We start from the raw sequence: 24,704 nt of genomic DNA, 5'->3' as shown, positions 1-24,704 counted from the left end.
GGCCGAGTGGTCGCCCGTTTTTGGCCGGTCCCACCGGCGTAAATTCGACCTGGTACTTACCGGCGGGACCTGGCTCTCTGCGGGCGGCCTCCGGGGTCCTCAGGGGGGTGCGGGGGGATCTGGCCCCGGAGGGTGCCACATGGTTGCCTGGCCCATGATCGGGGCCCACCGATCCGCGGGCGAGCCTGTGCCGTGGGGGCACTCTATTCCTCCGCACTGTAACGGTCCGCGATGGCCGGCGCGGAGAAAACCCCCCCTGTGCATGCGCTGGGATGATGCCAAAACACGCTGACGCTCCCGCGCATGGGCCAACTCGTGCCGGCCAGCGGAGGCCCTTCTACGCCGGCCTAGCCCCTGAAGGTGCGGAGCATTCTGCACCTTCCGGGCGGCCCAACACCGGAGTGGTTCACGCCGCTCCTCGGCGCCGGGACCGCCCATCCCGCCGGGTAGGGGAGAATCCCGCTCAAGGACTCTGACGCACAGCTCTCTGTGGTAAGGAATTCCAAAGACTCACAACCATCTGAAAGAAGAAATTCCTCCCCTTCTCAGTCTGAAACTGGCTCCTCTTTACTCTGAGACTCTGTCCTCTGGTCCGAGACTCTCCCATGATGGGAAACATCCTCTAAGCATTTACCCTGTCAAGGCACTGAGAATCTGAAATGTTTCAGTGAGATCACCTCTCATTCTTCTCAATTCCTATGAGTGGAATCCCAACCTGTTTAACCTTTGCCCATAAAACAATCCCCCCACACCGGGGATCATCCTAGTGAACCTTCTCTGAACCCCCTCCAATGGAATAATATATTTCCTTAATTAAGGAGACCAAAACTGTTCCCAGTGTTCCAGATGTGGTCTCACCAGTACCTTGTACAGCTGCAGCTTCTACCCCAACCCTCTTGAAATTAGGACCAGCATTCCATTCCCCTTAGACCATAAGACATAGGAGCAGAATTAGGCCATTCGGCCCATCGAGTCTGCTCCTCCATTCAATCATGGCTGATATTTTCTCATCCCCATTCTCCTGCCTTCTCCCCATAACCCCTGATCCCCTTATTAATCAGGAACCTATCTATCTCTGTCTTAAAGACACTCAGTGATTTGGCCTCCACAGCCTTCTGCGGCAAAGAGTTCCACAGATTCACCACCCTCTGGCTGAAGAAATTCCTCCTCATCTCTGTTTTAAAGGATCGTCCCTTTAGTCTGAGATTGTGTCCTCTGCTTCTAGTTTTTCCTACAAGTGGAAACATCCTCTCCACGTCCACTCTATCCAGGCCTCGCGGTATCCTGTAAGTTTCAATAAGATCCCCCCTCATCCTTCTAAACTCCAACGAGTACAGACCCAGAGTCCTCAACCGTTCCTCATACGACAAGCTCTTCATTCCAGGGATCATTCTTGTGAACCTCCTCTGGACCCTTTCCAAGGTCAGCACATCCTTCCTTAGATACGGGGCCCAAAACTGCTCACAATACTCCAAATGGGATCTGACCAGAGCCTTATATAGCCTTAGAAGTACATCCCTGGTCTTGTATTCTAGCCCTCTCGATATGAATGCTAACATTGCATTTGCCTTCCTAACTGCCGACTGAACCTGCACGTTAACCTTCAGAGAATCGTGAACAAGGACTCCCAAGTCCCTTTGTGCTTCTGATTTCCGAAGCATTTCCCCATTTAGAAAATAGTCTATGCCTCCATTCCTCTTTCCAAAGTGCATAACCTCACACTTTTCCACATTGTATTCCATCTGCCACTTCATTGCCCACTCTCCTAGCTTGTCCAAGTCCTTCTGCAGCCCACCTGCTTCCTCAATACTACCTGTCCCTCTGCAGATCTTTGCATCATCCGCAAACTTAGCAACAGGGCCTTCAGTACCTTCTTCCAGATCATTAATGTATATTGTGAAAAGTTGTGGTCCCAGCACAGACCCCTGAGGCACACCACTAGTCCCCGGCTGCCATCCTGAAAAAGACCCCTTTATCCCCACTCTCTGCCTTCTGCCAGTCAGCCAATCCTCTATCCATGCCAGGATCTTACCCTGAACACCATGGGCTCTTAACTTATTTAACAGTCTCCTATGCGGCACCTTGTCAAAGGCCTTCTGGGAATCTAAATAAATCACGTCCACTGGTTCTTCCCTTCCTGATTACCTGCTGCCCCTTTGTGTTGTAGCTTTGTGCAGTTTTTCCCTATTTAAATAATGCTCTGTTAATAAGAACATAAGAACTAGGAGCAGGAGTCGGCCATCTGGCCCCTCGAGCCTGCTCCACCATTCAATGAGATCATGGCTCATCTTTTGTGGACTCAGCTGTTTTTTTGTTCTCCCCTTCCAAAATGTACAACTTCACGTTTTCCCACATTATGGGCGTCATTCTCCGACCCCCCGCCGGGTCGGAGAATCGCCGGGGGCTGCCGTGAATCCCGCCCCCGCCGGTTGTCGAAGTCTCCCGCACCGGATATTCGGCGGGGGCGGGAATCGGGCCGCGCCGGTTGGCGGGCCCCCCCGCTCGATTTTCCGGCCCGAATGGGCCGAAGTCCCGCCGATAAATTGCCTGTCCCGCCGGCGTGGATTAAACCACCTTTTGAACGGCGGGACAAGGCGGCGCGGGCGGGCTCCGGGGTCCTGGGGGGGGGGCGCGGGGCGATCTGGCCCCGGGGGGGTGCCCCCACGGTGCCCTGGCCCGCGATCGGGGCCCACCGAACTGCGGGCGGGCCTGTGCCGTGGGGGCACTCTTTCCCTTCCGCCTCCGCCACGGTCTCCACCATGGCGGAGGCGGAAGAGACTCCCTCCACTGCGCATGCGTGGGAAACTGTCAGCGGCCGCTGACGCTCCCGCGCATGCGCCGCCCGGGGATGTCATTTCCGCCAAAGGCTGTTTCCGCCAGCTGGCGGGGCGGAAATTCCTCCAGCGTCGGCCTAGCCCCTCAATGTTGGGGCTCGGCCCCCAAAGATGCGGAGCATTCCGCACCTTTGGGGCGGCGCGATGCCCGTCTGATTGGCGCCGTTATGGGCGCCAGTCGGCGGACATCGTGCCGTTTCGGGAGAATTTCGCCCAATACTCCATTTGTCAACTTTTTGCTCACTTACTTAATCTGTCAATATCTCTTTGTAAACTATTTATATCACTCTCACAATTTGCCTTTCCATCTATTTGTGTGTCATCTGCAAATTTGGCTTCAGTACATTTGCTTCATCCCTCCAAGTCATTCATCTATATTGTAAACATTTGTGGTCCCAGCACTGATCCCTGTGGAACGCCATCGGTTCCAGCTCACCAACCTGAAAAATAACCCCTTATCCCCACTCGCTGCTTCCTGCCGATTAGCCAATTCCCTATTGATGCCAATATACTACCTCCATCACCATGGGCTCTTGTGACTTTTGTGAGGTACCTTGTTGAACACTTTCTAGAAGTACAAATACATCACATTGACGGATTCCCCTCCAGCCACTCTGGTAGAGACTTCCTCAAAAAACCCCAATAAATTAATCAGGCATAATTTTCCTTCCATGAAGTCCTGCTGACTCTAGAACAAAGAACAATACAGCACAGGAACAGGCCCTTCGGCCCTCCAAGCCTGCGCCGATCACGTGTCCTATCTAAACCAACCGCCCGTATCCTTCTATACCCCGTCTGTTCATGAGCCTATCCAGATAAGTCTTAAAGGTCGCTAACGTGTCTGCCTCAACCACCTCACTGGGCCGTGCATTCCAGGCCACCACCACCCTCTGTATAAAAACCTTCCCCCGCACATCTCCACTGAACCTTTCCCCCCTCACCTTGAACCTGTGCCCCCTTGTAATTGTCATTTCCACCCTGGGAAAAAGCCTCCAACTGTTCACCCTATCTGTACCCCTCATAATTTTATAAACTTCTATCAGGTCCCCCCTCAGCCTCCGTCTCTCTAGGGAGAACAATCCCAGTTTATTCAATCTCCCCTCATAGCTAATACCCTCCATACCAGGCAACATCCTGGTAAACCTTTTCTGTACTCTCTCCAAAGCCTCCACGTCCTTCTGGTAGTGCGGTGACCAGAATTGGACCCAGTATTCCAAATGTGGCCCAACCAACGTTCTATATAACTGTAACATAATTTTCGAGCTTTTATACTCGACACCCCGTCCTATGAAGGCAAGCAGGCCGTATGCTTTCTTTACCACCATTTCCACCTGTGCTGCCACTTTGAAGGATCTGTGGACCTGCACGCCCAGATCTCTCTGTGTCTCTCTGCTCCTGATGGTTCTGCCATTTATTTTATAGCTCCCACCTGAATTGGATCTACCAAAATGCATCACCTCGCATTTGTCCGGGTTAAATTCCATCTGCCATTTCTCCGCAGCCTATCTCTATCCTGCTGTATTCTCTGACAATCTTCATCACTATCCGCAACTCCTGCAATCTTAGTATCTTCCGCAATCTACTCAATTCGATGATGATTTTCCAAATATGCTGCTATTACTTCCTTAAAAATTGATTCCAACATTTTCCCAACAACAGGTGTTAGGCTAATCGGCCTATAGTTACCCGCTTTCTGCCTCCCTCCATTCTTGAATAGGGGTGTCTCATTGGCAGTTTTCCAATCCTCCGGGACTTCTCCAGAATGCAAGGAATTTGGAAAATTACAGCCAATGCATCCACTATCTCTGTAGTTACTTCTTTCAGGATCCGAGAGTAGACGTTATCAGGGCCAGGGGACTTGTCTGCCTTTAGTCCCATGAGTTTGTCTAATATTGTTTCTTTAGTGATGGTGATGGTATTTAATTCCACCACCATATTCTTTACTATTAATGGGATGTTCAAAGTATCTTTCACCATAGATATTGATGCAAAATATCTGTTTTAACTCCTCTGCCATTTCCTTGTTCCCCTTGTTTGCTTGTCTTGATATTGTCTTTATCCAGTAGTTGTTTGGACAGCTTCACTTTAGTTGGTTATTCAGTCGCAGAATCACCGACTTCCTACAGTGCAGAAGGAGACCATTTGGGCTCTGTCGGACCCTCTGAAAGAGCACCCTGCCTAGGCCCGCACCCCTGCCCTATCTCTGTAGCCCCACCTAACCTTTGGACACTAAGAGGCAATTTATCATGGCCAAGCCACGTAACCGGCACATCTTTGGACTGTGGGACGAAACCGAAGCACTTTCTCCCCGTGTCTGCATGGGTTTCCTCCGGGTGCTCTGGTTTCATTGATCTGGCACAGCCAAAGTTGCCTATCACTCCATTGTGAGCATTCCGTTGCCTCCGTTATACTTGTGCCTTCCCCAGCTCAGTGTTGGGGCCCTTGTCACTTGTCTCTCTGTTACACTGTGCTTCCCTTTAACAGTGAGTGTCCCATTAAGGTGTGGCATGCTGCTGTTCCTCTGGCCAGGCTGACACACACTTGGTGCTGTGAATAACCAAACAGTGAGTTCTCAATTACAACCATGGTATGGTAGCAGCGACAACTCCTCCAATGGCGGAATCCCATGTAACCTCACAGCGGCCAAACAGAGGCTCTGGTAAAATCCTGAATGAAGGATCCCACTTTCCCTGCTATTGAAAGGCACGATGGGCTGTGTGGCTTCCGGCACAGTTACGGTTCTGTGGTATTAAACAGAGAAAGGGGAAAATTAACCCTGAGATGTATGTTACACATGGAATTGATGTCCTGAAATATATTTCCTTTCAGATTGAAGTTGTTCTTTCTGCCTCCTGTTCCAGTGCCCAAAATCAATGGAATTGACCCCGATCTTCTGAAGGTAATCTGAGTCTTTGAGAACAAAATAATTTCTCAGTAAAAGCAGAGAGAAGGAACCAGAAATATTCAGGAACATGCAGCTGAGTGTATAAACACACGTGGTGACGTGCTCTGGGAGTGTATAAACACACGTGGTGACGTGCTCTGGGAGTGTATAAACACACGTGGTGACGTGCGCTGGGTGTGTATAAACACACGCGGTGATGTGCTCTGGGAGTGTATAAACACACGTGGTGATGTGCGCTGGGAGTGTATAAACACACGTGGTGACGTGCGCTGGGTGTGTATAAACACACGTGGTGATGTGCGCTGGGAGTGTATAAACAAACGTGGTGACGTACACTGGGTGTGAAAAACACACGCGGTGATGTGCGCTGGGAGTGTATAAACACACGTGGTGACGTGCGCTGCGAGTGTATAAACACACATGGTGACGTGCGCTGCGAGTGTATAAACACACGTGGTGACGTGCGCTGCGAGTGTATAAACACACGTGGTGACGTGCACTGGGAGTGTATAAACACACGTGGTGACGTGCGCTGCGAGTGTATAAACACACGCGGTGACATGCGCTGGGAGTGTATAAACACACTTGGTAACGTGCGCTGGGAGTGTATAAAATCGCGGTGATGTGCGCTGGGAGTGTATAAACACACGTGGTGACGTGCGCTGGGAGTGTATAAACACACGTGGTGACATGCGCTGGGAGTGTATAAAATCGCTGTGATGTGCGCTGGGAGTGTATAAACACGTGGTGACATGCGCTGGGAGTGTATAAACACGTGGTGACGTGCGCTGGGAGTGAATAAACATGCGGTGACGTGCGCAGGGAGTGTATAAACACGCGGTGACATGCACTGGGAGTGTATAAACACACGGTGATGTGCGCTGGGTGTGTATAAACACACGTGGTGATGTGTGCTGGGAGTGTATAAACACGCGGTGACGTGCGCTGGGAGTGTATAAACACACGTGGTGACTTGCGCTGGGAGTGTATAAACACACGTGGTGACGTGCGCTGGGAGTGTATAAACACACGTGGTGACTTGCGCTGGGAGTGTATAAACACACGCGGTGACGTGCGCTGGGAGTGTATAAACACACGTGGTGACGTGCGCTGGCAGTGTATAAACACACGCGGTGATGTGTACTGGGAGTGTATAAACACACGTGGTGACTTGCGCTGGAAGTGTATAAACACACGTGGTGACGTGCGCTGGGAGTGTATAAAATCGTGGTGATGTGCGCTGGGAGTGTATAAACACGTGGTGACGTGCGCTGGGAGTGAATAAACATGCGGTGACGTGCGCAGGGAGTGTATCAACACGTGGTGACATGCACTGGGAGTGTATAAACACGCGGTGATGTGCGCTGGGAGTGTGTAAACACACACGGTGATGTGTGCTGGGAGTGTATAAGCACACGGTGACCTGCGCTGGGAGTGTATAAACACGCGGTGATGTGCGCTGGGAGTGTATAAACACACACGGTGATGTGTGCTGGGAGTGTATAAGCACACGGTGACCTGCGCTGGGAGTGTATAAACACGCGGTGACGTGCGCTGGGAGTGTATAAACACGCAGTGACATGCGCTGGGAGTGTATAAACACATGCGGTGATGTGCGCTTGGAGTGTATAAGCACACGGTGACATGCGCTGGGAGTGTATAAACACACACGGTGATGTGCGTTGGGAGTGTATAAACACACGCGGTGACGTGCGCTGGGAGTGTATAAACACACACGGTGATGTGCGTTGGGAGTGTATAAACACGCGGTGATTTGCGCTGGGAGTGTATAAACACACGTGACGTGCGCTGTGAGTGTATAAACACACGTGGTGATGTGCGCTGGGAGCGCATAAGCATGGTGATGCGCACTGGGTGTGTATATAGGCTTGGTGACGTGTGCTGGGAGTGTATAAACATACACGGTGACATGTGCTGGGGGTGTATATACACGTGGTGACGTGCGCTGTGTGTGTACAAACATACACAGCGATGTGTGCTGGGAGTGTATAAACACGTGGTGACGTGTGCTGGGAGTGTATAAACACACACGGTGACGTGCGCTGCCTGTGTATAAACACGGTGGCGTGCGCTGGGTGTGTATAAACACACATGGTGACGTGCCCTGGGAGTGTATAAACACACGCGGTGACGTGCGCTGGGAGTGCATAAGCATGGTGATGCGCACTGGGAGTGTTTATAGGCTTGGTGACGTAGAATCATAGAAGTTTACAGCATGGAAACAGGCCCTTCGGCCCACACAGCCCATGCCGCCCAGTTTTTACCATTAAGCTAGTCCCAGTTGCCCGCACTTGGCCCATAACCCTCTATACCCATCTTACCCGTGTAACTATCTAAATGTTTTTTAAAAGACACAATTGTACCCGCCTCTACTACTACCTCTGGCAGCCCATTCCAGACACTCACTACCCTCTGAGTGAAGAAATTGCCCCTCTGGGCCCTTCTGAATCTCTCCCCTCTCACCTTAAACCTATGCCCTCTAGTTTTAGACTCCCCTACCTTTGGGAAAAGATTTTGACTATCTACCTTATCTATGCCCCTCATTATTTTATAGACCTCTATAAGATCACCCCTAAGCCTCCTACGCTCCAGGGAAAAAAGTCCCAGTCTATCCAGCCTCTCCTTATAACTCAAACCATCAAGTCCCGGCAACATCCTAGTAAATCTTTTCTGCACTCTTTCTAGTTTAATAATATCCTTTCTATAATAGGGTGACCAGAACTGCACACAGTATTCCAAGTGTGGCCGTACCAATGTCTTGTACAACTTCAACAAGACGTCCCAACTCCTGTATTCAATGTTCTGACCAATGAAACCAAGCATGCCGAATGCCTTCTTCACCACCCTGTCCACCTGCGACTCCACCTTCAAGGAGCTATGAACCTGTACTCCTAGATCTCTTTGTTCTATAACTCTCCCCAACGCCATACCATTAACTGAGTAGGTCCTGGCCTGATTCGATCTGCCAAAATGCATCACCTCACATTTATCGAAATTAAACTCCATCTGCCATTCGTCGGCCCACTGGCCTAATTGATCAAGATCCCGTTGCAATCCTAGATAACCTTCTTCACTATCCACTGTGCCACCAATCTTGGTGTCATCTGCAAACTTACTAACCATGCCTCCTAAATTCTCATCCAAATCATTAATATAAATCACAAATAACAGTGGACCCAGCACCGATCCCTGAGGCACACCACTGGTCACAGGCCTCCAGTTTGAAAAACAACCCTCTACAACCACCCTCTGCCTTCTGTCGTCCAGCCAATTTTGAATCCAATTGGCAACCTCACCCTGGATCCCGTGAGCTTTAACCTTCTGCAACAACCTACCATGCGGTACCTTGTCAAAGGCTTTGCTAAAGTCCATGTAGACAACGTCTACTGCACTGCCCTCATCTACCTTCTTGGTCACCCCCTCAAAAAACTCAATCAAATTTGTGAGACATGGTTTTCCACGCGCAAAGCCATGCTGACTGCCCCGAATCAGTCCTTGCCTCTCTAAATGCGTGTAGATCCTGTCTCTCAGAATACCTTCTAGCAACTTACCTACTACAGACATTAGGCTCACCGGTCTGTAGTTCCCAGGCTTTTCCCTGCTGCCCTTCTTAAACAAGGGCACAACATTCGCCACTCTCCAATCTTCAGGCACCTCACCTGTGGCTGCCGAAGATTCAAATATCTCTGTTAGGGGACCCGCAATTTCCTCCCTAGCCTCCCACAACATCCTGGGGAACATTTCATCAGGTCCCGGGGATTTATCTACCTTGATGCGCTTTAAGACTTCCAGCACCTCCTCCTCTGTAATATGCACACTTCTCAAGACATCACTATTTATTTCCCTTAGTTTCCTAACATCCATGCCTTTCTCCACCGTGAATACCGATGAGAAATATTCATTCAGGATCTCACCCAACTCTTGTGGCTCTGCACATAGATGTCCTTGTTGATCCTTAAGAGGCCCTACTCTGTCCCTAGTTACTCTTTTCCCCCTTATGTATCTGTAGAATCTCTTTGGATTCTCCCTTGCATTATTTGCCAAAGCAATTTCATGTCCCCTTTTTGCCCTCCTGATTTCCCTCTTAACTCTATTTCGACAATCTCTATACTCTTCAAGGGATCCACTTGATCCCAGTTGCTTATGTACGTCATATGCCTCCTTCTTCTTTTTGACCAGAGTCTCAATATCTCGAGTCATCCAGGGTTCCCTACTTCTACCAGCCTTGCCCTTCACTCTAAAGGGAATGTGCTTACTCTGTACCCTGGTTAACACATTTTTAAAAGCCTCCCATTTACCAGCCGTCCCTTTGCCTGCCAACAGTCTCCCCCAATCTACCTCTGCAAGTTCCTGTCTGATACCGTCAAAATTGGCCTTGCCTCAATTAAGAATTTTAACTCTTGGGCCAGACCTATCATTCTCCATAGCTATCTTAAAACTAATGGAGTTATGGTCACTTGTCCCAAAGTGATCCCTCACTAGCACTTCTGTCACTTGCCCTTCCTTATTTCCCAAGACGAGGTCAAGTTTTGCCCCCTCTCTAGTCGGTCCATCCACATACTGAATGAGAAATTCCTCCTGAATACACTCAACAAATTTCCCTCCATCCAAGCCCCTAATGCTATGGCTGTCCCAGTCAATGTTGGGAAAGTTAAAGTCCCCTACTACTACCACCCTATTATTCTTGCAGCTATCTGTAATCTCCTTACATATTTGCTCCTCAATTTCCCGCTGACTATTTGGGGGCCTGTAGTACAGTCCTACCAAGGTGATCTCTCCCTTCTTATTTTTCAGTTCCACCCATATAGACTCAGTGGGCGAACCCTCGGATATATCCCCTCTAAGTACTGCCGTGATGTTCTCCCTAATCAAAAACGCCACTCCCCCTCCTCTCTTACCTCCTGTTCTATCCTTTCTATAGCATCTGTAGCCCGGAACATTGAGCTGCCAGTCCTGCCCCTCCCTTAGCCATGTTTCAGTCATAGCTATAATATCCCAGTCCCATGTGCCCGTCCATGCCCTGAGTTCATCCGCTTTGCCCGTCAGGCCCCTTGCATTGAAATAAATGCAGTTTAATGTAGACCTTCCTTGCTCTCTGCCCTGCTTTCTCTGGTCATGCTTTACACACTCTCCCTTCCTGCCTTTTGTTTCTGTCCCCACTGACTTCCTACATCGGTTCCCATCCCCCTGCCACATTAGTTTAAACCCTCCCCAACTGCACTAGCAAACACACCCCCGAGAACATTGGTTCCGGTCCCACCCAGATGCAGACCGTCCGATTTGTACAGGTCCCACCTCCCCCAGAACCGGTCCCAATGTCCCAGGAATTTGAAACCCTCCCTCTTGCACCATCTCTCAAGCCACGTATTCATCCTAGCTATCCTGTCATTCCTACTCTGACTATCACGTGGCACTGGTAGCAATCCTGAGATTACTACCTTTGAGGTCCTACTTTTTAGTTTAACTCCTAACTCCCTAAATTCAGCTTGTAGGACCTCATCCCGTTTTTTACCTATATCGTTGGTGCCTATCTGCACCACGACAGCTGGCTGTTCACCCTCCCCCTCCAGAATGCCCTGCAGCCGCTCCGAGACATCCTTGACCCTTGCACCAGGGAGGCAACATACCAACCTGGATTCTCGTTTGCGTCCACAGAAACGCCTGTCTATTCCCCTTACAATTGAGTCCCCTATCACTATAGCTCTGCCACTCTTTTTCCCGCCCTTCTGTGCAGCAGAGCCAGCCACGGTGCCATGAACCTGGCTGCTGCCACCTTCCCCTGGTGAGCCATCTCCCCCAACAGTTTCCAAAACGGTAAATCTGTTTTGGAGGGAGATGACCGCAGGGGATCCCTGCACTGCCTTCCTGCTCTTCCTCTGTCTGTTGGTCACCCATTCCCTATCTGCCTCAGTAATTTTAATCTGCGGTGTGACCAACTCACTGAATGTGCTATCCACAACTTCCTCAGCATCGCGGATGCTCCAAAGTGAGTCCATCCGCAGCTCCAGAGCCGTCAAGCGGTCTAACAGGAGCTGCAGTTGGACACACTTCTTGCAGATGAAGGAGTCAGGGACACCAGAAGGGTCCCTGACTTGCCACATCTCACAAGAGGAGCATGGCACAGGTCTGAGCTCTCCTGCCATGACTTAAACCTGAAGTTAAATTTGAACTACACTACACAGCTAAGAGAAAGTCAAAGAGAGAGAAATCACTTACCAGTCACAAGCCAATCACTTACCTGTTGGCTGTGATGTAATTGCTCCCGAGGCTCCCTCACAGGTCTGCTTCTCTGCACCTCCTTAAGGTGAGCACCAAATTCCCTTAACTAGTTAATTAATTTACCTAATTAATTGGAATTTTTTTTTTTGGGGGGGGGGGGGGGAAAACTCAACCCCAAACACCAAACTCCAAAAATAAAACACAGCCTTCACTCACCTCTTACCCGAACTCAGCCTTACCCAAACTTAGATACACTCTGTTTGCCTCCAGCACTCTGTTTCTAAAGGCACTTCAGGCACACCCTTTGTATCCTTCCTGATTTACAGTCAGCCAATAGGCCTGCTCCCGAAACTGATCTCCCGAAACTAACAGCTGACCTGCAAGGTAAGGAAGTGGTTAATCAGTACTTACCTCACCCAGGCAGCAACCTTTTAAACTGTCCCCTCTGCCTCGAAGCTCCCGCGCTTTTTCAAACTCCCGCGCTGTTTCCAAGGTCCCGGCTCTCTCTCTCTCCCGAACAGCTGACCTGCAAGGTAAGGAAGTGGTTAAGCAGTACGTGTGCTGGGAGTATATAAACATACACGGTGACGTGCGCTGGGTGTGTATAAACACACACGGTGACGCGCACTGGGAGTGTATAAACACGCGGTGACGTGTGGTGGGAGTGTATAAACACACACGGTGACGTGTGCTGGGAGTGTATAAACACACACGGTGACGTGCGCTGGGAGTGTATAAACACACACGGTGACGTGCGCTGGGTGTGTATAAACACACACGGTGACGAGCGCTGGGAGTGTATAAACACACGCGGTGACGTGCGCTGGGAGTGTATAAACATGCGGTGACGCGCACTGGGAGTGTATAAACACACACGGTGACGTGCGCTGGGAGTGGATAAACACACACGGTGACATGCGCTGGGTGTGTATAAACACACGCGGTGACATGCGCTGGGAGTGTATAAACACACACGGTGACGAGCGCTGGGAGTGTATAAACACACGCGGTGCCGTGCGCTGGGAGTGAATAAACACACACGGTGACGTGCGGTGGGTGTGTAGAACACACACGGTGATGTGCGCTGAGAGTGTATAAACACAGGCGGTGATGTGCGCTGGGAGTGTATAAACACGCGGTGACGTGCGCTGGGTGTGTGTAAATACACCCGGTGACGTGCGCTGGGTGTGTATAAACACACGCGGTGACGTGCGCTGGGAGTGTATAAACACACGCGGTGATGCGCACTGGTAGTGTATAAACACGCGGTGATGTGCGCTGGGAGTGTTTAAACTCGCGGTGACGTGCGCTGGGTGTGTATAAACACATGGTGATGAGCGCTGGGTGTGTATAAACACACACGTTGATGTGCGCTGGGAGTGTATAAACACACGCGGTGACGTGCGCTGGGTGTGTATAAACACACGCGGTGACGTGCGCTGGGTGTGTATTAACACACGCGGTGACGTGCGCTGGGTGTGTATAAACACACAGTGACATGCGCTGAGTGTGTATAAACACACGTGGTGATGCGCACTGGGAGTGTATAAACACACGTGGTGATGCGCACTGGGAGTGTATAAACACACACGGTGATGTGCGCTGGGAGTGTATAAACACACGTGGTGATGCGCACTGGGAGTGCATAAACACACGTGGTGATGCGCACTGGGAGTATATAAACACACACGGTGATGTGCGCTGGGAGTGTATAAACACGCGGTGACGTTCGCTGGGAGTGTATGAACACACGTGGTGATGCGCACTGGGAGTGTATAAACACACGTGGTGATGCGCACTGGGATGTATAAACACATGCGGTGACGTGCGCTGGGTGTGTATAAACACACGTGGTGATGCGCACTGGGAGTGTATAAACACACGGTGACGTGCGCTGGGTGTGTATAAACACACGTGGTGATGCGCACTGGGTGTGTATAAACACACGCGGTGACATGCGCTGGGAGTGTATGAACACACGCGGTGACGTGCGCTGGGAGTGTATAAACACACGCGGTGACGTGCGCTGGGAGTGTATAAACACGCGGTGACGCACGCTGGGAGTGTATAAACACACATGGGGACGTGCGCTGGGAGTGTATAAACACACACGGTGACGTGCGCTGGGTGTGTATAAACACACGCGGTGACATGCGCTGGGAGTGTATAAACACGCGGTGACGTGCGCTGGGTGCGTATAAACACACGCGGTGACGTGCGCTGGGAGTGTATAAACACGCGGTGACGAGCGCTGGGAGTGTATAAACACACGCGGTGACGTGCGCTGGGTGTGTATAAACACACGCGGTGACATGCGCTGGGAGTGTATAAACACGCGGTGATGTGCGCTGGGAGTGTATAAACACGCGGTGACGTGCGCTGGGTGTGTGTAAATACACCCGGTGACGTGCGCTGGGTGTGTATAAACACACGCGGTGACGTGCGCTGGGTGTGTATAAACACACGCGGTGATGCGCACTGGTAGTGTATAAACACGCGGTGATGTGCGCTGGGAGTGTTTAAACTCGCGGTGACGTGCGCTGGGTGTGTATAAACACATGGTGACGAGCGCTGGGTGTGTATAAACACACACGTTGATGTGCGCTGGGAGTGTATAAACACACGCGGTGACGTGCGCTGGGTGTGTATAAACACACGCGGTGACGTGCGCTGGGTGTGTATTAACACACGCGGTGACGTGCGCTGGGTGTGTATAAACACACAGTGACATGCGCTGGGTGTGTATAAACACACGTGGTGATGCGCACTGGGAGTGTATAAACACACGTGGTGATGCGCACTGGGAGTGTATAAACACACACGGTGATGTGCGCTGGGAGTGTATAAACACACGTGGTGATGCGCACTGGGAGTGCATAAACACACGTGGTGATGCGCACTGGGAGTATATAAACACACACGGTGATGTGCGCTGGGAGTGTATAAACACGCGGTGACGTTCGCTGGGAGTGTATGAACACACGTGGTGATGCGCACTGGGAGTGTATAAACACACGTGGTGATGCGCACTGGGATGTATAAACACATGCGGTGACGTGCGCTGGGTGTGTATAAACACACGTGGTGATGCGCACTGGGAGTGTATAAACACACGGTGACGTGCGCTGGGTGTGTATAAACACACGTGGTGATGCGCACTGGGTGTGTATAAACACACGCGGTGACATGCGCTGGGAGTGTATGAACACACGCGGTGACGTGCGCTGGGAGTGTATAAACACACGCGTTGACGTGCGCTGGGAGTGTATAAACACGCGGTGACGCACGCTGGGAGTGTATAAACACACATGGGGACGTGCGCTGGGAGTGTATAAACACACACGGTGACGTGCGCTGGGTGTGTATAAACACACGCGGTGACATGCGCTGGGAGTGTATAAACACGCGGTGACGTGCGCTGGGTGCGTATAAACACACGCGGTGACGTGCGCTGGGAGTGTATAAACACGCGGTGACGAGCGCTGGGAGTGTATAAACACACGCGGTGACGTGCGCTGGGTGTGTATAAACACACGCGGTGACATGCGCTGGGAGTGTATAAACACGCGGTGATGTGCGCTGGGAGTGTATAAACACGCGGTGACGTGCGCTGGGTGTGTGTAAATACACCCGGTGACGTGCGCTGGGTGTGTATAAACACACGCGGTGACGTGCGCTGGGAGTGTATAAACACACGCGGTGATGCGCACTGGTAGTGTATAAACACGCGGTGATGTGCGCTGGGAGTGTTTAAACTCGCGGTGACGTGCGCTGGGTGTGTATAAACACATGGTGACGAGCGCTGGGTGTGTATAAACACACACGTTGATGTGCGCTGGGAGTGTATAAACACACGCGGTGACGTGCGCTGGGTGTGTATAAACACACGCGGTGACGTGCGCTGGGTGTGTATTAACACACGCGGTGATGTGCGCTGGGTGTGTATAAACACACAGTGACATGCGCTGGGTGTGTATAAACACACGTGGTGATGCGCACTGGGAGTGTATAAACACACGTGGTGATGCGCACTGGGAGTGTATAAACACACACGGTGATGTGCGCTGGGAGTGTATAAACACACGTGGTGATGCGCACTGGGAGTGCATAAACACACGTGGTGATGCGCACTGGGAGTATATAAACACACACGGTGATGTGCGCTGGGAGTGTATAAACACGCGGTGACGTTCGCTGGGAGTGTATGAACACACGTGGTGATGCGCACTGGGAGTGTATAAACACACGTGGTGATGCGCACTGGGATGTATAAACACATGCGGTGACGTGCGCTGGGTGTGTATAAACACACGTGGTGATGCGCACTGGGAGTGTATAAACACACGGTGACGTGCGCTGGGTGTGTATAAACACACGTGGTGATGCGCACTGGGTGTGTATAAACACACGCGGTGACATGCGCTGGGAGTGTATGAACACACGCGGTGACGAGCGCTGGGAGTGTATAAACACGCGGTGACGTGCGCTGGGTGTGTATAAACACACGCGGTGACATGCGCTGGGAGTGTATAAACACGCGGTGACGTGCGCTGGGTGTGTGTAAATACACCCGGTGACGTGCGCTGGGTGTGTATAAACACACGCGGTGACGTGCGCTGGGAGTGTATAAACACGCGGTGATGCGCACTGGTAGTGTATAAACACGCGGTGATGTGCGCTGGGAGTGTATAAACTAGCGGTGACGTGCGCTTGGTGTGTATAAACACACGGCGACGTGCGCTGGGTGTGTATAAACACACACGTTGATGTGCGCTGGGAGTGTATAAACACACGCGGTGACGTGCGCTGGGTGTGTATAAACACACGCGGTGACGTGCGCTGGGTGTGTATAAACACACGCGGTGACGTGCGCTGGGAGTGTATAAACACACGCGGTGATGCGCACTGGTAGTGTATAAACACGCGGTGTTGTGCGCTGGGAGTGTATAAACACACGGTGACGTGCGCTGGGTGTGTATAAACACACGGTGACGTGCGCTGGGTGTGTATAAACACACACGTTGATGTGCGCTGGGAGTGTTTCAACACACGCGGTGACGTGCGCTGGGTGTGTATAAACACACGCGGTGACGTGCGCTGGGTGTGTATAAACACACGCGGTGACGTGCGCTGGGAGTGTATAAACACACGCGGTGATGCGCACTGGTAGTGTATAAACACGCGGTGTTGTGCGCTGGGAGTGTATAAACACACGCGGTGACGTGCGCTGGGTGTGTATAAACACACGGTGACGTGCGCTGGGTGTGTATAAACACACACGTTGATGTGCGCTGGGAGTGTTTCAACACACACGGCAACATGCGCTGGGAGTGTATAAACTCACACAGTGACGTGCGCTGTGAATGTATAAACACACACGGTGATGTGCGCTGGGAGTGTATAAACACACGGTGACGTGCGCTGGGTGTGTATAAACACACATGGTGATGCGCACTGGGAGTGTATAAACACACCTGGTGATGCGCAGTGGGAGTGTATAAACACACACGGTGATGTGCGCTGGGAGTGTATAAACACACGTGGTGATGCGCACTGGGAGTGTATAAACACACGTGGTGATGCGCACTGGGAGTGTATAAACACACACGTTGATGTGCACTGGGAGTGTATAAACACGCGGTGACGTGCGCTGGGAGTGTATGAACACACGCGGTGACGTGCGCTGGGAGTGTATAAACACACACGGTGACGTGCGCTGGGAGTGTATAAACACACGGTGACGTGCGCTGGGTGTGTATAAACACACGTGGTGATGCGCACTGGGAGTGTATAAACACATGTGGTGATGCGCACTGGGATGTATAAACACACGCGGTGACGTGCGCTGGGTGTGTATAAACACACGTGGTGATGCGCACTGAGAGTGTATAAACACACGGTGACATGTGCTGGGTGTGTATAAACACACGCGGTGACGTGCGCTGGGAGTGTATAAACACACGCGGTGACGTGCGCTGGGAGTGCATAAACACACGGTGACGCGCACTGGGAGTGTATAAACACACACGGTGACGTGCGCTGGGAGTGTATAAACACACGGTGACGTGCGCTGGGTGTATATAAACACACGCGGTGACGTGCGCTGGGAGTGTATAAACACACGCGGTGACGTGCGCTGGGTGTGTATAAACACGCGGTGACATGCGCTGGGTGTGTATAAACACACGCGGTGACGTGCGCTGGGAGTGTATAAACACACGGTGACGTGCGCTGGGTGTGTATAAACACACGCGGTGACGTGCGCTGGGAGTGTATAAACACGCGGTGACGCACACTGGGAGTGTATAAACACGCGGTGATGTGCGCTGGGAGTGTATTAACACGCAGTGACGTGCACTGGGTGTGAATAAACACACGGTGACGTGCGCTGGGAGTGTATAAACACACGCGGTGATGCGCACTGGTAGTGTATAAACACGCGGTGATGTGCGCTGGGAGTGTATAAACTAGCGGTGACGTGCGCTTGGTGTGTATAAACACACGGCGACGTGCGCTGGGTGTGTATAAACACACACGTTGATGTGCGCTGGGAGTGTATAAACACACGCGGTGACGTGCGCTGGGTGTGTATAAACACACGCGGTGACGTGCGCTGGGTGTGTATAAACACACGCGGTGACGTGCGCTGGGAGTGTATAAACACACGCGGTGATGCGCACTGGTAGTGTATAAACACGCGGTGTTGTGCGCTGGGAGTGTATAAACACACGGTGACGTGCGCTGGGTGTGTATAAACACACGGTGACGTGCGCTGGGTGTGTATAAACACACACGTTGATGTGCGCTGGGAGTGTTTCAACACACGCGGTGACGTGCGCTGGGTGTGTATAAACACACGCGGTGACGTGCGCTGGGTGTGTATAAACACACGCGGTGACGTGCGCTGGGAGTGTATAAACACACGCGGTGATGCGCACTGGTAGTGTATAAACACGCGGTGTTGTGCGCTGGGAGTGTATAAACACACGCGGTGACGTGCGCTGGGTGTGTATAAACACACGGTGACGTGCGCTGGGTGTGTATAAACACACACGTTGATGTGCGCTGGGAGTGTTTCAACACACACGGCAACATGCGCTGGGAGTGTATAAACTCACACAGTGACGTGCGCTGTGAATGTATAAACACACACGGTGATGTGCGCTGGGAGTGTATAAACACACGGTGACGTGCGCTGGGTGTGTATAAACACACATGGTGATGCGCACTGGGAGTGTATAAACACACCTGGTGATGCGCAGTGGGAGTGTATAAACACACACGGTGATGTGCGCTGGGAGTGTATAAACACACGTGGTGATGCGCACTGGGAGTGTATAAACACACGTGGTGATGCGCACTGGGAGTGTATAAACACACACGTTGATGTGCACTGGGAGTGTATAAACACGCGGTGACGTGCGCTGGGAGTGTATGAACACACGCGGTGACGTGCGCTGGGAGTGTATAAACACACACGGTGACGTGCGCTGGGAGTGTATAAACACACGGTGACGTGCGCTGGGTGTGTATAAACACACGTGGTGATGCGCACTGGGAGTGTATAAACACATGTGGTGATGCGCACTGGGATGTATAAACACACGCGGTGACGTGCGCTGGGTGTGTATAAACACACGTGGTGATGCGCACTGAGAGTGTATAAACACACGGTGACATGTGCTGGGTGTGTATAAACACACGCGGTGACGTGCGCTGGGAGTGTATAAACACACGCGGTGACGTGCGCTGGGAGTGCATAAACACACGGTGACGCGCACTGGGAGTGTATAAACACACACGGTGACGTGCGCTGGGAGTGTATAAACACACGGTGACGTGCGCTGGGTGTATATAAACACACGCGGTGACGTGCGCTGGGAGTGTATAAACACACGCGGTGACGTGCGCTGGGTGTGTATAAACACGCGGTGACATGCGCTGGGTGTGTATAAACACACGCGGTGACGTGCGCTGGGAGTGTATAAACACACGGTGACGTGCGCTGGGTGTGTATAAACACACGCGGTGACGTGCGCTGGGAGTGTATAAACACGCGGTGACGCACACTGGGAGTGTATAAACACGCGGTGATGTGCGCTGGGAGTGTATTAACACGCAGTGACGTGCACTGGGTGTGAATAAACACACGGTGACGTGCGCTGGGAGTGTATAAACACACGTGGTGATGTGCGCTGGGAATGTATAAACACACACGGTGACGTGCGCTGGGAGTGTATAAACACACGCGTTGATGTGTGCTGGGAGTGTATAAACACACGTGGTGACGTGCGCTGGGTGTGTATAAACACACGCGGTGATGTGTGCTGGGAGTGTATAAACACACGTGGTGACGTGCGCTGGGAGTGCATAACACACGCGGTGACGTGCGCTGGGAGTGTATAAACACACGCGGTGATGTGTGCTGGGAGTGTATAAACACACTTTGTGACGTGCGCTGGGAGTGTATAAACACACGTGGTGACGTGCGCTGGGAGTGTATGAACACACACGGTGACGTGCGCTGGGTGTGTATAAACACACGTGGTGATGTGTGCTGGGAGTGTATAAACAGACATGGTGACGTGCGCTGGGTGTGTATAAACAGGCGCGGTGACGTGCGCTGGGAGTGTATAAACACACGCGGTGACGTGCGCTGGGTGTGTATAAACACACGGTGACGTGCGCTGGGTGTGTATAAACACACACGTTGATGTGCGCTGGGAGTGTTTCAACACACACGGCAACATGCGCTGGGAGTGTATAAACACACACAGTGACGTGCGCTGTGAATGTATAAACACACACGGTGATGTGCGCTGGGAGTGTATAAACACACGGTGACGTGCGCTGGGTGTGTATAAACACACATGGTGATGCGCACTGGGAGTGTATAAACACACGTGGTCATGCGCAGTGGGAGTGTATAAACACACACGGTGATGTGCGCTGGGAGTGTATAAACACACGTGGTGATGAGCACTGGGAGTGTATAAACACACGTGGTGATGCGCACTGGGAGTGTATAAACACACACGGTGATGTGCGCTGGGAGTGTATAAACACGCGGTGACGTGCGCTGGGAGTGTATGAACACACGCGGTGACGTACGCTGGGAGTGTATGAACACACGCGGTGACGTGCGCTGGGAGTGTATGAACACACGCGGTGACGTGCGCTGGGAGTGTATAAACACACGGTGACGTGCGCTCGGTGTGTATAAACACACGTGGTGATGCGCACTGGGAGTGTATAAACACACGTGGTGATGCGCACTGGGATGTATAAACACACGCGGTACGTGCGCTGGGTGTGTATAAACACACGTGGTGATGCACACTGGGAGTGTATAAACACACGGTGACATGCGCTGGGTGTGTATAAACACACGTAGTGATGCGCACTGGGAGTGTATATACACGCGGTGACATGCGCTGGGTGTGTATAAACACACGCGGTGACGTGCGCTGGGAGTGTATAAACACACGCGGTGACGTGCGCTGGGAGTGCATAAACACACGGTGACGCGCACTGGGAGTGTATAAACACACACGGTGACGTGCGCTGGGAGTGTATAAACACACGGTGACGTGCACTGGGTGTGTATAAACACACGCGGTGACGTGCGCTGGGAGTGTATAAACACACGCGGTGACGTGCGCTGGGTGTGTATAAACACGCGGTGACATGCGCTGGGTGTGTATAAACACACGCGGTGACGTGCGCTGGGAGTGTATAAACACACGGTGACGTGCGCTGGGTGTGTATAAACACACGCGGTGACGTGCGCTGGGAGTGTATAAACACGCGGTGACGCACACTGGGAGTGTATAAACACGCGGTGATGTGCGCTGGGAGTGTATTAACACGCAGTGACGTGCACTGGGTGTGAATAAACACACGGTGACGTGCGCTGGGAGTGTATAAACACACGTAGTGATGTGCGCTGGGAATGTATAAACACACACGGTGACGTGCGCTGGGAGTGTATAAACACACGCGTTGATGTGTGCTGGGAGTTTATAAACACACGTGGTGACGTGCGCTGGGTGTGTATAAACACACGCGGTGATGTGTGCTGGGAGTGTATAAACACACGTGGTGACGTGCGCTAGGAGTGTATAACACACGCGGTGACGTGCGCTGGGAGTGTATAAACACACGCGGTGATGTGTGTTGGGAGTGTATAAACACACTTTGTGACGTGCGCTGGGAGTGTATAAACACACGTGGTGACGTGCGCTGGGAGTGTATGAACACACACGGTGACGTGCGCTGGGTGAGTATAAACACACGTGGTGATGTGTGCTGGGAGTGTATAAACAGACATGGTGACGTGCGCTGGGTGTGTATAAACAGGCGCGGTGACGTGCGCTGGGAGTGTATAAACACACGTGGTGACGTGCGCTGGGAGTGTATAAACACACGGTGACGTGCGCTCGGTGTGTATAAACACACGTGGTGATGCGCACTGGGAGTGTATAAACACACGTGGTGATGCGCACTGGGATGTATAAACACACGCGGTACGTGCGCTGGGTGTGTATAAACACACGTGGTGATGCACACTGGGAGTGTATAAACACACGGTGACATGCGCTGGGTGTGTATAAACACACGTGGTGATGCGCACTGGGAGTGTATATACACGCGGTGACATGCGCTGGGTGTGTATAAACACACGCGGTGACGTGCGCTGGGAGTGTATAAACACACGCGGTGACGTGCGCTGGGAGTGCATAAACACACGGTGACGCGCACTGGGAGTGTATAAACACACACGGTGACGTGCGCTGGGAGTGTATAAACACACGGCGACGTGCGCTGGGTGTGTATAAACACACGCGGTGACGTGCGCTGGGAGTGTATAAACACACGCGTTGACGTGCGCTGGGTGTGTATAAACACGCGGTGACATGCGCTGGGTGTGTATAAACACACGCGGTGACGTGCGCTGGGAGTGTATAAACACACGGTGACGTGCGCTGGGTGTGTATAAACACACGCGGTGACGTGCGCTGGGAGTGTATAAACACGCGGTGACGCACACTGGGAGTGTATAAACACGCGGTGATGTGCGCTGGGAGTGTATTAACACGCAGTGACGTGCACTGGGTGTGAATAAACACACGGTGACGTGCGCTGGGAGTGTATAAACACACATGGTGATGTGCGCTGGGAATGTATAAACACACACGGTGACGTGCGCTGGGAGTGTATAAACACGCGTTGATGTGTGCTGGGAGTGTATAAACACACGTGGTGACGTGCGCTGGGTGTGTATAAACACACGCGGTGATGTGTGCTGGGAGTGTATAAACACACGTGGTGACGTGCGCTGGGAGTGTATAACACACGCGGTGACGTGCGCTGGGAGTGTATAAACAGACGCGGTGATGTGTGTTGGGAGTGTATAAACACACTTTGTGACGTGCGCTGGGAGTGTATAAACACACGTGGTGACGTGTGCTGGGAGTGTATAAACAGACATGGTGACGTGCGCTGGGTGTGTATAAACAGGCGCGGTGACGTGCGCTGGGAGTGTATAAACACACGCGGTGACGTGCGCTGGGTGTGTATAAACACACGATGACGTGCGCTGGGTGTGTATAAACACACACGTTGATGTGCGCTGGGAGTGTTTCAACACACACGGTGATGTGCGCTGGGAGTGTATAAACACACGGTGACGTGCGCTGGGTGTGTATAAACACACATGGTGATGCGCACTGGGAGTGTATAAACACACGTGGTGATGCGCACTGGGAGTGTATAAACACACGTGGTGATGCGCACTGGGAGTGTATAAACACACGTGGTGATGCGCACTGGGAGTGTATAAACACACACGGTGATGTGCGCTGGGAGTGTATAAACACGCGGTGACGTGCGCTGGGAGTGTATGAACACACGCGGTGACGTGCGCTGGGAGTGTATGAACACACGCGGTGACGTGCGCTGGGAGTGTATAAACACACACGGTGACGTGCGCTGGGAGTGTATAAACACACGGTGACGTGCGCTGGGTGTGTATAAACACACGTGGTGATGCGCACTGGGAGTGTATAAACACACGTGGTGATGCGCACTGGGATGTATAAACACACGCGGTACGTGCGCTGGGTGTGTATAAACACACGTGGTGATGCACACTGGGAGTGTATAAACACATGGTGACATGCGCTGGGTGTGTATAAACACACGTGGTGATGCGCACTGGGAGTGTATAAACACGCGGTGACATCCGCTGGGAGTGTATGAACACACGCGGTGACGTGCGCTGGGAGTGTATAAACACACGGTGACGTGCGCTCGGTGTGTATAAACACGTGGTGATGCGCACTGGGAGTGTATAAACACACGTGGTGATGCGCACTGGGATGTATAAACACACGCGGTACGTGCGCTGGGTGTGTATAAACACACGTGGTGATGCACACTGGGAGTGTATAAACACACGGTGACATGCGCTGGGTGTGTATAAACACACGTGGTGATGCGCGCTGGGAGTGTATATACACGCGGTGACATGCGCTGGGAGTGTATGAACACACGCGGTGACGTGCGCTGGGAGTGTATAAACACACGCGGTGACGTGCGCTGGGAGTGTATAAACACGCGGTGGCGCGCACTGGGAGTGTATAAACACACACGGTGACGTGCGCTGGGAGTGTATAAACTCACACGGTGACGTGCGCTGGGTGTGTATAAACACACGCAGTGAC

At 52.1% G+C, this 24,704-nt stretch overlaps 1 protein-coding gene across 3 annotated transcripts in view; it reads left to right on the top strand.

Annotated features, from left to right (window-relative positions):
* LOC140429063 (growth hormone receptor-like) overlaps positions 1 to 24,704 on the top strand; it is a 470,486-nt gene that overhangs the window by 432,809 nt on the left and 12,973 nt on the right. For all 3 annotated transcript variants that reach the window (XM_072515603.1, XM_072515601.1, XM_072515602.1), the window contains exon 12: positions 5,664 to 5,733. In XM_072515603.1, the coding sequence (XP_072371704.1) occupies positions 5,664 to 5,733 (70 nt within the window). The remainder of the gene's footprint in view (positions 1 to 5,663; positions 5,734 to 24,704) is intronic.

Source organism: Scyliorhinus torazame, chromosome 9 (assembly GCF_047496885.1).
Source record: "Scyliorhinus torazame isolate Kashiwa2021f chromosome 9, sScyTor2.1, whole genome shotgun sequence".
Taxonomy (NCBI): Eukaryota; Metazoa; Chordata; class Chondrichthyes; order Carcharhiniformes; family Scyliorhinidae; genus Scyliorhinus; species Scyliorhinus torazame.
This window is presented reverse-complemented; position numbering and strand designations above follow the sequence as displayed.